Below are 13,110 nucleotides of genomic sequence, written 5' to 3'. Positions count from 1 at the left end.
GTTATTGCAGCCATGATGATAATCCACTGTTGATCTACCCTGGACTAAACTGCTCGAAAATCAATAAAGTACTGAAAGGTTCAATAATGGTCTCCACACAACACAGCCCAATACAGCCCAATATACCAGTTCCACATAGGGATACTTAATCTCCTTGGACTCAGTCACACCACAGCTGTAAAGAGGTTAGTTTTTCCAGAGATGTTCTTTCTGATAATCAATATCAGGTTTGACTAAAAACCTTCTCTGAAGAGATACTCCACTCCGTGTTTTCACGCCTGCTCTGGCTCAATGCGTCTGAGCACATAGCGGTCTCCTCTCCAGTCCTCAGCATTTCGACTTTCTACAGTAATGTATCCTCCCAGACGTCGCTTTCTGAGTGAAGTTGAGTGAACACGTTGAAAGCCCGCTCTCTGTTGGATCCATGTGGCTTTGTGGCTTTACCTGGACTCACTGCAAACATTCTGCTTTTTGCGGCAACGCGGGACGTTCAACCACCGTTGCTGGCAAAATAAACAGATTTTGATTGAGAAAGAAGTGCTGATGCACAGTTGTAGAAAAGTGTCAACCACTAAACGTTAAGTTGTTAGAGGCTACCTGCGGATGCACTGCAGTGGAGTTCCTCTCTAAACTGGAATCTGCAAAAGGATCAAATAAGGATTAATCACAGAAGTGCACGATGCTGAGAATACAGACCGTCCTTTGGACTTTCTCATTGCTGTCTGTTGCAGCTGGATCAGATTTTAAAGCACGTAACTGCAGTGGGGTTAGAGAAGCTTCTATTGCAAAAGGCTTCAGCTTTGAAAATGTTCCTCTCCAACAAATGTCAGGTAAGAACGGAATGATTTGAGCAGTGGCGGCTGGTGAAAAATATTCTCGGTGGGGCTGTGCCATACTTTTTTTTTTCCTGTAACCATCGCGATATATTTTAACACAAACTGCAGGACAGCAGTGCTCAGTGAAACATTCAGTAATTATTTAATGCCAATATTAAAAAGTTGAGGCATTCTTACACAAAAACATATTACACAAACCCAAGCCTTTCATTTGCATTTAAAGTGAACTTTTTACCATTGGTAGTAAACAGGCAACGCAACAGGCATGCTGTCAGAACAGAGTGGAAAGTGGACAATAACATGAAATTATTATAAAGTTTATAGGAAATCTTACACTGTATAAAAGGATGTATAATATAGAAATGGATATCAAGTGGATGAACTCAAACCTTTGACTGGAAGAATAGCATACAGTATTTTATGATCATACTAAATGTGACTAATTGTTAATGTGCTCCAGAACTGCAACAATTAATTGATACAAAACAACATATATACAGTAATATTAGCAAAGACACTATTAAGACTTTCTAGAGTACCATATATAACTGGATTTTTTATGCTAAGGTCAACTATATACAAAGAAACATGCGGCCAGAGCTGCTCTGTGTGTGTGTGTCTGTCATCTTATTTGTACAGGAATTTTGCCCGTCTGTCCTTCTGAGTGGCAAACCTCTCAATGACCCTTTGATTAAAGTCAGGAATGTCCCTGACAAGTTTCTTCTCCATGGAGAGCATGGCCAGAGCGTTCAGGCGATCCTGTGTCATGCTGTTTCTCAGGAAGGTCTTGATCCTTTTCAGTGTAGAGAAGCACCTTTCTGACTCAGCAGTTGTCATGGGTGTGGTGATGAGGATCTTGAGGAGGCTGGCAGTCTCTGTGAAAGTGCTCTGAAGGTTGTTCTCCATGAAGAACTGGTACAGGGGCACTGCACCACTACAAGCCTTGAACTCACTGTTCTCATAGATGAGGGACAGTTCGGTTTTGAGCTTGGCCTTGTTCAACATGGGGTACGCCTCCACGGTTGTTTCAAGCGCTGTATCGGGGAACTTCACACTGTGTTGTGGGAACAACTCTCCGTGCAATAGTGTTGCGCTGATGAGGTGCTGGGTGAAGGAGAACCTCTCTTTGGCATGACTCAGGATGGTATCACATACCTGTAAAAGATACATCATCAGCTTTAATTTGCAATTAAGCTATTTTGATGCAAGTGATCCTGACTGACACATGCCTATGTCCAACTCAAGTATATGATTACCAAGGTGCTGATTGTTCAGGGTTTTGGCTACATACTACCAGGCCTGAAAAAAAGTTCTATGGGGAAACACTGACAATTACATCACAACTTACCTCTATAGCCAACCTCTGTTGTTCTCCTGGTCCCAGCATCCTCCGTCGCTTGATGGGCTGTTGCTGCTCGTCAGATGCGCTGTCCCCACACAAAGAGGGAATTGAGGCCCTGGGTCCAAAAAATAAAGTTTAATTTGATAACTTGCAATCAGACTTCTTAGCTCACTGTAATTCCCCCTCAACACACAACCAGTGACTTTTATATATATATATATATATATATATATATATATATATATATATATATATATATATATATATATATATATATATATATATATAGACAGACAGACAGACAGACAGATAGTGTGTATATACACACAAACTATGTCTAGTAACTGCTTTTAACCTGTGATGTACATAATTAACTGATGTTATTACGTTTTAAAGCCTTTTTCTATTACATTTGTGAGAGGGATGCAACATAATTTTGTTCTGCTGTGCACTTAGCAATAAAGTTAATCTTCAATAACAACTAGGCCTCTTCTAGAAATTGACCTGGTGGACACCTGAATAATTATTACAAACTGTGTAGTACTTTCCTGCATTATTATCAACGTCTGATTGTGTCTTTTGGACAAACACTTGTTCTCGTGGTCGAGTAACAACAACTGCGCTCCTTGAGTGACGGGGTGGTACTTGGTGAGAGAGGGAGAGAGACGACCCAAATTGCGGAGTAAACTAGAAAACGGACGTTACACATGGCGGAGTGGCATTACCACATTTAACAAACCAAACATTGAAATACCGTTATAGAAGGTAAAGTAAAAACCCAAACTGGTCTGTGCATCAATACCGGTATATAGTAATATATAGGCAACATACCGTAAATCTGTATCAATTATGTATCAGTTTTACATGTGACCCATATCAAATTTGCGCATTCACACTGAAGGAGCACACAAATGCAATGCTCATTTGGCGTGATTGTCGTGGTAACACAGGTGAAAAAAATCCTGAATGGTATCCTAATGGCAGCCATTTTGGTTAGGGAGAAATACAAACAACTCTACTGCCATACATTCCAATTAGACTGAAGGCATACAGTTGTGTCCAAATATATTGGCACCCTTGGGCTTTTCTTAAATAATTCCCTATTTCTTCTAAAATCAGTTGAAATTTGAGAGGAAAAAATGGGTCTCCACACCTTTAATTATATTTCTGTAAACTTAAGTTTACAATTGTAATTTAGAAAATATAGACAAATGTCATGGACTAAATTATTGGCACCCTGGAGCTAGTACTTGGTTGCACAGCTTTTGGCCAAGATAGCTGCCAACATATGCTTATTGTAGACATCAATGAGCTTGCTGCACCTTTTCTGCTGGCAATTTGGCCCATTCTTCAGCAGCAAACTGCTGTAATTCTTCAATGTTTGAGGGTTGCACTCCACCAACTTCTTTTTTCAGATCTTGCCAAAACTAATGTGGTCCCGTGTAGCTCAGTTGGTAGAGCATGGCGCTTGCAACGCCAGGGTTGTGGGTTCGTTTCCCACGGGGGCCAGTATGAAAAAATGTATGCACTCTTAACTGTAAGTCGCTCTGGATAAGAGCGTCTGCTAAATGACTAAAATGTAATGTAAATGTCTTCTCTTTCCTTTTAAAATACTAAAACAAATATAATTGTGACGGCTCTATGATAATCACTCACTTTGATGACCAGACACATTTAGGCTTTTAAACTGTTGTAAGTGAACTATTCATCTTTCTAACAGCATCTTTATCAGCCAATAGTATATATAGTTATTTACCTGATTGTTAGCATGCTTTCTGTGAACCTCTGGACAAGTGCTTTAATGAAGACAGGGTCGATGTTCCTCTTCTGCAGCTGGCTGAAAAGCATGTCCACATTTGGCATGATCTTGTGGAACAGTGCCAGGAAAAAACAGAAAGCCTCGTCTTCGAGCATCCTCACAAAGCCCCCCCGCCTCTCTGACAGTCGGGGCATCAAAGTTCCCAGAGTCTCTGATGGTCTGGAAACACGTTAGGAGGTCATCCCTGTACTCGTACACAGTGTTGTGTAACGGTAGCTGTCTTCAGGTGCTCCTCCAGCACACTGTCGAGGGAGGCAACAAAATCCACTAAGCCCCGGAAAATGCCGGGGTTGTCCGAGGAGTCAGTCTCCTCGTGCCCACGCAAGGCCAACTCAAAAGCCCCACAGAACTTCACACAATCGATAATTTTGGATAGAATGTGCCTGTTTTTATCCACCTCCTCATTGTGTTTCCTCACCGCAATCCTGTGGCCGTCATCCAGCTGCGTAGCAATGTTCACCCCTTCCTAATACAGCTAGCTTTACAGAGTTGTCCATGTGTGCCCTGGTGTTCTCATGTTTCTTTACCTTCTCTGACAGGTGCTTCATATCCCTCACTCCGGTACCTGTCCATGCTGAATCTGACCCCGTCGTTTTAAAAAGCAAGCACGGAAAGCAAAATAAAGCATTAGCATCAGTGCACCCAGCTAGCCAAGCCTTCCTGGTGTACCAGCTACGGGAGAAGCCGCGCATATACTGCTTCCCTTTCTCGCTAGCCTGCTGTCTGATTGAGAGGTCAGGTTGATCTGGGCCCAGCTCTTTCACCCGAACTTTCTCTGACAAAGTTCTCCTCTCAAACGGATCTTGGAGGAGAGATTTCACCGAGTTAGGGTTGGGTCTTGGAGGAGTAATCGTTTGCGTTCGCCATTGTCGTCTAGTAAAAATGGCGCCACTGGAGCCCGGTCCTTATTTTATCAGGGGCGAGCTTGGGGCGATAAAATAATCGCCCTCCTTGGATTCGAATTAAAATCGCTGATTAGCTACATTTTATGTCATACATTCATATCTTAAATTAGCAATTGGCTTAACTGCTACGTAGACCCGCCTCCTCGGGGCACTTTCTGTATCGCCCAGAGCTGACGAGGCGTTTGACAGGCAGAGGAAAGGTTGCGAATATTATTTTCTATCATATCTTACACATATTACTGTGTGCATTCCATATTTCAAACACACAAATATTGACATACTGATGTTTTTATTATTATTATTATTATTTTTATTTTTTTATTAAAAAAAAAAAATAATTTTATTTAAGGGGGCGGCGCCCTAGCGCCCTCTATCGGCCAGCCGCCACTGGATTTGGAGTGCTACCTATCAATACGTAGGCTAGGCTATGTAGGCTATTCAACACAGTACATAGGTGTAAAGTGGGTAAAATCATATCATATGGATAAGAATTTGCTTTATGAGCGAAAATCAAATACTGTATTATTCGAATTGTAATGGGAGTAATTTACACTGGTCTACTGTAGGTGAAAGGACATTTGGAAAACCGTTGCCTTTACGCTACAAAGCACGTTGATTTTATTTAGGGATATAATTGTTCATTATGATAATGCACAGATATAAATGTGAAAGTAGCCTTTATGAAAGTACTGTAGCTGTTCTGCGTGGAAGGCAGACTCAGATGAAGGCTATACTCACCTGTCATCCATAAAGTTGTAGTTGATTTTTCTTTATGAAGGACATGTATTATGATATAAATGTAGCCTAATAATTAAAAAATACGTTATTATATTTTCAAAATAATAATAATTAGCCTATTATAACTTAACACACACTGTTTTAACACTGTCCTTATCTAGGTTACTTCAACAGGATGGCCGTAAATTATTTTTTATGATCATCCAACAATATGATCCCTCAGAAATCAAATTCTTTAGCAACTTAAACTCTTGATTAATTCCTAATCAAAGTAGCCTAATTATGCAGATATATCACAATAGCCAAGTGTATAACATTCCAATTCTCTATGCTTTCATTCATTGGTTAAAAGTTAATCCTAAATATATCCACTACACTAAACTAGAATATAAGTAGCCCTTGACATAATGTTATTTAAATATTTGACTGAATAAAGTGATTTCTTTATTTCTCTAACCTGCTGTATAATATGTAAATGACAGCAGCAGAATAATCCTGGTGGTATTAGATTTGCTGGTGTGTCCAGTAGAGGTCTCTGTGTCTGCTATGTGCCTCTGTTGAAAGAATGCATCATCAGCCATGCATTCACTGGATAGATTTCTGTTCTGTTGATAAAGTGACATTGACACTGTCATGTAATTCTCCCTCAAGTCATTGCAAACATCAGTGCAATTCAATTTCCATCCAGTATCCATTCCACTTCACATATGTGTCAACCACAGGTTAATGCTGGCATGATGCTGTTATTATTGTTCTTGTAATATGTATGTAAATACATTATGATAACCAGCTAGTCCTAGAAATATTTATATGGACTTTCCCTACTTCAGGCCATGGAGGCTTGGATTTCTCTGACCCACCCAAGTCAAGCTGTGGCTAACTGGCTCAGTCAGAAACTACATGATTGCTTCACTGTTCTGCTCAAGCATTCACAAGGGTACATTAGCGCAAGAGAGTTGTCAGGAGGAATATTAAAATGATTTTGTGTAGGTATTGTTAGGTTGATTAATGATGATGGATTGCATGCATGAAGTGGATCAAAAGGTTATTTTTATGATGTTAGTTGTTCCCTCGTTGCCTCCCAATATGAATATGCACTTTGTCTGCCCAGACCATTAATGTCATGATGGCTTAGATCCTATAATTCTGTAGTTACAGACAGAAATCTGGCACAGGTAAAAAGGCTGCACGTTTGATAACAAGCACACCTGTTCATAGACGGGCTTGAATAACTAACTGATTAAATCCCCCAGATGTAGGCACGCTCCTGTCGTTGACATCTAATCTCCAATGAATGAAAACCTCAGTGTCTCTCATCTCTGAGGGATGCAGCTGTATGGCAGTGCTTTGATCACATCCACATGGGTGTTGACCCCATTTGTCTTCAGGAATGGCAATGACTGACTATATGATTTATGCAATGTCAACACCTCAGCAGCGGATGGCTGAAACAATTTATGTGTGTTTAGCTGACACAATTGTGTGCATATCCTTTGTTTATTCATACTAGCGATGTTAACATCCCCGTGTCACTGCCACTCTGTGTGCAATCAACTCAGAAATGGTGTCTCATCTAAGATTCTTGTCAAGTTTCAGTAGTATACAACCTGCATGCCAGTCAATATAAAATGCTGATCTGAGTAATGCATGTTCAAATAGCTCAATGTAGTTCAATTTTGTTTCAATGTACAATTGAGGTGGAAAAAAACAAGTCTATCTGCTGCATAATCTGTCGAGGTTGACATTTTCATTGGCGCGAAGCCAGTCCTTAAAATATTTAATGTGAATTCTAACTGCAATATAGGGCAGGTAGCTCTATGTGTTGTTTACTTTTTGTTTGCCTTGAATCACAATGTGTTATGATTAAATCCTATTCAAGCATCTTCACTGAATAATCAGTTGAGTTGAGGTCTGTTGCTTTTGGCCATTTCCCCAAGAGGAGGGCCATCAACCTCTAATTGTGGTCAAAAAGAGATGGGTGTGCCAGCATGGCTTTGATGTCTGATGCCTCAGAGACTAAAGATGTTGGACATCATCAAATTAGATGTAAGGCACTGTAATTCCCCTCAAATCCTTATGGAATCCCTTTGGCCCTTTGGCTTCAGATTGTCAATGGTTCTACTCTTTTTCAGTAGTGTCTGATATGCAAACGTGTTATTTTTGTACTCAATAGGCTAATTAAGCTCAGATTTTAGTGGCTGAATATTTTCCTCAGTATTTGGAGTGAATGAAAGATGCCCATGGCACCATCTCAACCCTTTTCTATGTATCTCACACCTAGTTAGAATTCATTAGGGGTTTAAATATAGCTTAATTGGATTGTAATGCCTTCATATAGTGATGCATTAAAACAGTATCAGAGGAACCAACTGCTGTCACTGCACAACTTCTTGTGAAAAACTTCATTTACAGGTAATTAGCATTAGCAATGCCAATGTAAGCAAGTTGTCAATCATAATTTAGGCTTATTGAAGGTGATTAGGCTTTCTCAAAGCTACTTTCAAGAGAGTCCATCCTAGTGTTATATGCACGCTACACCACTCCTATCGTTTCAGACCAGTGGTTTATATTGAATGGCTTAGTTGGAGCAGTGTGTGTGGTCAGAATCAGCCAGGTCAGGCGGAATGTCAGCAGTGGTGTCAGCATTATTGACAGAAGTGCTGCTATGAGTCAGTGCCTGCAGGCCCAGTTGGTACAGTAATAATCCGGGACCTGGCCTATACATTCTGATGAGGCCCTGGTCGAAGTTGTCAGCAAGTACAGTGGTGAAGGCTTAAAAACTAAGAGTGACTGGAAAAGTGGACTGGCTGCACAGTGCATTGCTTTACACCAGGGGTGTCAAACATATGGCCCACGGGCTAGTCGAACTCAATATATACGAAACTGTGTAGAAATGATAATGGACCTATATTCATACAGTTTCTTGACTGTCCAGCTCGCTAATAATCACCGAAATGAAAGCTAGACAGTCAAGGAGCATCAACATTTTTAAAAACGACAGATAGAGGACTATTTGTAGCAAATTTTGAAGGCGATGAAATATAACCAATGTTCAGTGCGGCCCTCCGGACCTCATTGAAGACCAAATGCGGCCCCCGGGGCAAAATGAGTTTGACACCGCTGCCTTACGCCCTAAATCAGTGAAATGTCAGCGTAGCAAAAATTGTCCGCTGCTCCTCCATCTCCTCTACAAGTTCTTGCCCCTGTATTTAAATAAACTGTCAGTGTGTTCCTTACATACCGGGCTCCCTCATCCAATCCCATCAGTGCCCTGGTGAAAGACTAGCCCTGCATGCAGGCTTGTGACAGATCTATCTCAGGTTCCATTCACTGACCCAATGAATTACCCAATACGCAAGACGAGACGCGACGACGGGGTGACTTGGAAGATGAGTCAGACAGACTGCTAGACCCTTCCTGGTAGATGTGTGTTATTAGGAACACAGACATACACACCCCCCTGAGCTGTGTCTGTGGAGCTTCTCAAGCTGTCCTAGCTCGACCCTATCATTTCATGTCCAGCTCAGCCTCCCTGTTCCCAGCAGTGGAATGGGACCGAAATAACAGTGCTGATATTTGATGTGGTCCATGGCTGCGTATACAAGCAGTCAAATGATCTCTGCTGAGTCGTGTAATGTGCACAGGTCCTCATCCTGACACAAGTTGTGGAATAGATTGAAAAGGGCAAAATGGGAGCGCCAGCAGAGAGAACGGCCAAGTGAATCTGTTGGCCTCTGTGGCATACGTCCGTATTACTATGATGCATTATCAGATTATGATGACCTCCCCACTGACACACACACAGATGAGGAGAGGGATCTGTGAGGGAAATCCTAGCAAGGATCACATGTGGTGGTGTGGTGGTGGTATGCCTCTGTATTTTAATGTCCAACTGATAAAAAGGATGGTGATGGAATTGTTCCTAATTGAACTGTTGGGATTGGCAGTGATTGAAATTGGTGTAAATAATAGCAGTTGTGGCGGTAGTTGTGGTGGGGGCTATAGTCTGTTGATTTAATCGGAATGTTTCCTACCGTGACACACACACAGGAGGTATCATCAGGAAAGCCAGGGACCCAAACACTCATCAATTTTTTTCTATGCCAAAGTGGATTTCTCAAATGCCTCTTCCAGCTCCATGCGATTAATCATGCTCATGAATACTAAAATGGGCTGCATGATGGGGTTTCTCAACAGGCGCTCCCTCTTGGAGCAGGAGGAATGACTCTGGTTTGCCTGCTAGTATTTCAGCCTCTCAGGGAGAATAACAGAATAACCGCGCAGTCGCTCAAAGCATATCAACAAGCTCCTGCAGAGTATAGACACTGGTGCTGCCAATATCTTTTGTCAAGAAATTAAATTGACAAGAGGATACTGTTTTTTGTCCCCTTTTGTGTTTAGTTATTTTATATTGGATAGAAATGTGTAATTGAGCATTTCTCTTGCTGTGGATAATTAATCTAGGCTATTCCAATGATCCTAGTTCATTCTTTGTTCCTTGTTGATATAACTCCCTGTGTGTTCACACTTGGGCCACTGTTTTGATTATATTCCCACCAGTACAATTTGCACATTTCATCACACGTGCCGTCAAACTAATTGCTGGGAACATGTAATGCGTAGTTTCCATGTAAGCAGAATTATATTTGACTTGACAAGTGCTTTTTATCACAATGTTTTCAGTTCTACCATCTCTCTAGATACAGTATAGTGTCATTATAATTCAAGCCATAGAAGGGAGATGGATTTCGAGGCGAGAGCTTGGAAGATGAAATGCTAATTCCTATACCATTACACCCTTGTGATTGATTTTAGCACTAAGTGGGCTCTAGTTTTGAGTGTTGCCATTTTTCATATGCAAGCACATCTTTTTTTCTTTATGTATAAGCCTCTCTGCACACTTCTTGATTTTAAATGAGTCTTGTAAAGCAATAAAGACTATAATTGCCTTGATATTCAATGGTGATGGATAATAGTTAAAAACTTGTCAAGGTAAAAGTCTCTCCATGATTTGATTTGATTTTTTATTTTTTTCATTGTCCCTGTTTGAACTTGAATATCTTGACAGATAGTGTAGAATTGTGTGAGGGTTTATTTAATTATTTTCATTATTATTTAAATTAGGCTTGTCAGCTCTCTCATGTAATCTCAGAGAAGATGGCACACATTGTCACATAGGCAGGGCATCCTCCTTGGCACTAATAATGAGAAATTATTAATAAATAATACGTCTGACAATCTCATCACTGTTGAATTAAGTATATAGAGTATACATATTTACAAGAAATACCAATGATTCTCATGAGACTGTAAACAATAAATGTTTTAAAACGCAAGTCATCATTACTTTGTGTTTTGTGAAAGAATATACTTTCACTGTCAGAATATCCAATTAAAATATAACTGGATAAGTTATTTCATTGATTGGTCATGTTAATATAACCTGACATTAATATCTTGTTTGGGTTAGGGATGTTTTGTAGAAGATGATTTGATTGTAGTGATGTGAAACCTATGTGAAAGAGCAGTATTTTAGGATATTGAAAGTCATGGATAATCACCTTTGCCCACAGCAGTGTATATGTGTAACTTTTAGTAAACTCTTTTAAAAACTTTTCAAGCAAGTCTGGAAGCACTGATCATTTACATACTCCCCTTGGAGATCAGTGGATCTTCTTGTATTGATAAAAAAATACCTGGCCCGTGTCTGCTGCAACAAGGTTCAGTCATACTTTATATCTCCCTATTTCCCCTCAGTCTGTCACAACAGTGAGCCATCAGAAAACAAAGCCCCCTTGAATACCTCGTCACTGCCGTTAGATCTATCTTTAGCCCCATGTCTGTCACGTCAGTCCTGTTGACAACATCAGACTAGACATGTGCACCTGTAGGAGTGCCTTGCCTTTTCTCTGCTCCTGGGACGGGGCCAATGAGGTTGCATGTTGCGTAAGGGGCCATGAGGGAGGTATTGAGCGCTAGAAGTGTGTCCTCTCCCCTCTCAGGCCACTTGGCCACTGAGTGGAGAGTGGAGGTATACCAGAAGTGTAACAAGGCACCAGGCACTAATGAAGCCCAGTGCCTTGGTAGTAAGCTGTAAATGAGGAGTGAAAGGTAATGATCAGTACAGGCCTTAGGGCCTTCCTAGTATCTAGTCTCAGCCACCAGCTGCTACCTGTAAGTCCTTTGCCATGCTCCAGTTAGCAGGTTGACGCAGAAGAGAGTCACTCGCTAGCAGCTCGTCGTTCTCTGGGGCTTCTAGGCCCGCTGCCCATGTATATCAAATGTCCTCAGCAGTCTTCCCATTCCTCCGACACTCATTTTATTACATAGTTCCCAATAAATATCAAAGCCAGACATGGTCGTACGTATGCTGATTATGTGTTGCTTTTCATTCCACACTGTAGTGTACATGGTCTTTGGGTATTCTTTACAGGATCTTTACGTCTATAGGTTTAGCGTTTCCAATATATGCCCTCTTGTCATGTGCATCATCATCGTTGAAGGTACCTACAGTATTCTGGTATCAAAGGTATCATCATAGACATTCTCATCCAAATAGGTGCTATCCCAGTCACGTTGCCGGTATTGGCTCTAAATCCAACTGCTGTGACATTTAATTGCTTTGAAGTGACTTCCACAATACTTTTGGAAAGCAATTTTCTGACTTTGAACCTTTAGCCTTGAATTTTAAGGGAGTCCACAGTAGAGTGATCTGATATGATGTACAAGTCACCTCCACTGCAGCATGAGGGCATTAGAAAATGGAATGTTCCAGATTTCAAATGTCACTGAATGGCTATTTTCTGTGTATGGCAGGATCAACAGATCCTGAAAATGCATTATATTGACTAGAGCCTGTTTACCCACAAGGCTTTTTCAACTTCTCCCCTGAGAATATGGCACAGTTTTTGAAACAGCATTTTCTTTCAGTAGCAGAGGGAGTAGCCTGATACTATTTTTTTGGTTTTTTTGGTTGTGTAAAATAATATTTTTTATTTTCTTGCAATGAAACATCCTATTTTGATAAGAATGAATTAGCTCACGAATCAATTATTCTTGCCACACATCCGTACGAGTTGCGAGTTTTTGGCACAATTTGAAATACAATGACAATGACATTTCATAAATGTGACATTGGTTTAGATATTAACATTTGACATTCTAACATCTCCATTACATTTGACTCTTATGAGGATGTAGACCACCATGTCATTATGTTGAAGGTACAATGTGACACAATCATCTGTAGGCCTACTGTGCTGCTTTTTTGAACATTTGCTAATTCATACAAGGACATATATCAGCATATAACATTATTTAAATACATGGGACATCCCTCTCATTTGGAGTCCTGGCATGGTGTAGTATGCTAGGGGAATACAGTGTCATTTCATATTGATTGATGTAAGTCCTAGCTAGAATCTGCTATTCCAAATAACACCTGTTAGGATATTGTTAAAAGGATGAGGC

The 13,110-nt window shown here is 40.6% G+C and overlaps 1 protein-coding gene across 1 annotated transcript in view; it reads left to right on the top strand.

Moving 5' to 3' along the window:
* The first annotated feature begins 395 nt into the window (after positions 1 to 395).
* LOC121536737 (glypican-6-like) overlaps positions 396 to 13,110 on the top strand; it is a 104,458-nt gene continuing 91,743 nt past the window's right edge. Inside the window, exon 1 of the mRNA XM_041844226.2 lies at positions 396 to 830. Within this exon, the coding sequence (XP_041700160.1) occupies positions 680 to 830 (151 nt within the window). The 5' untranslated portion in view covers positions 396 to 679. The remainder of the gene's footprint in view (positions 831 to 13,110) is intronic.

The sequence above is a fragment of the Coregonus clupeaformis genome, chromosome 23, assembly GCF_020615455.1.
Source record: "Coregonus clupeaformis isolate EN_2021a chromosome 23, ASM2061545v1, whole genome shotgun sequence".
NCBI lineage: Eukaryota > Metazoa > Chordata > Actinopteri > Salmoniformes > Salmonidae > Coregonus > Coregonus clupeaformis.
Note: the sequence above shows the minus strand (reverse complement) of the source record. Positions and strands in the feature narration are given on the sequence as shown.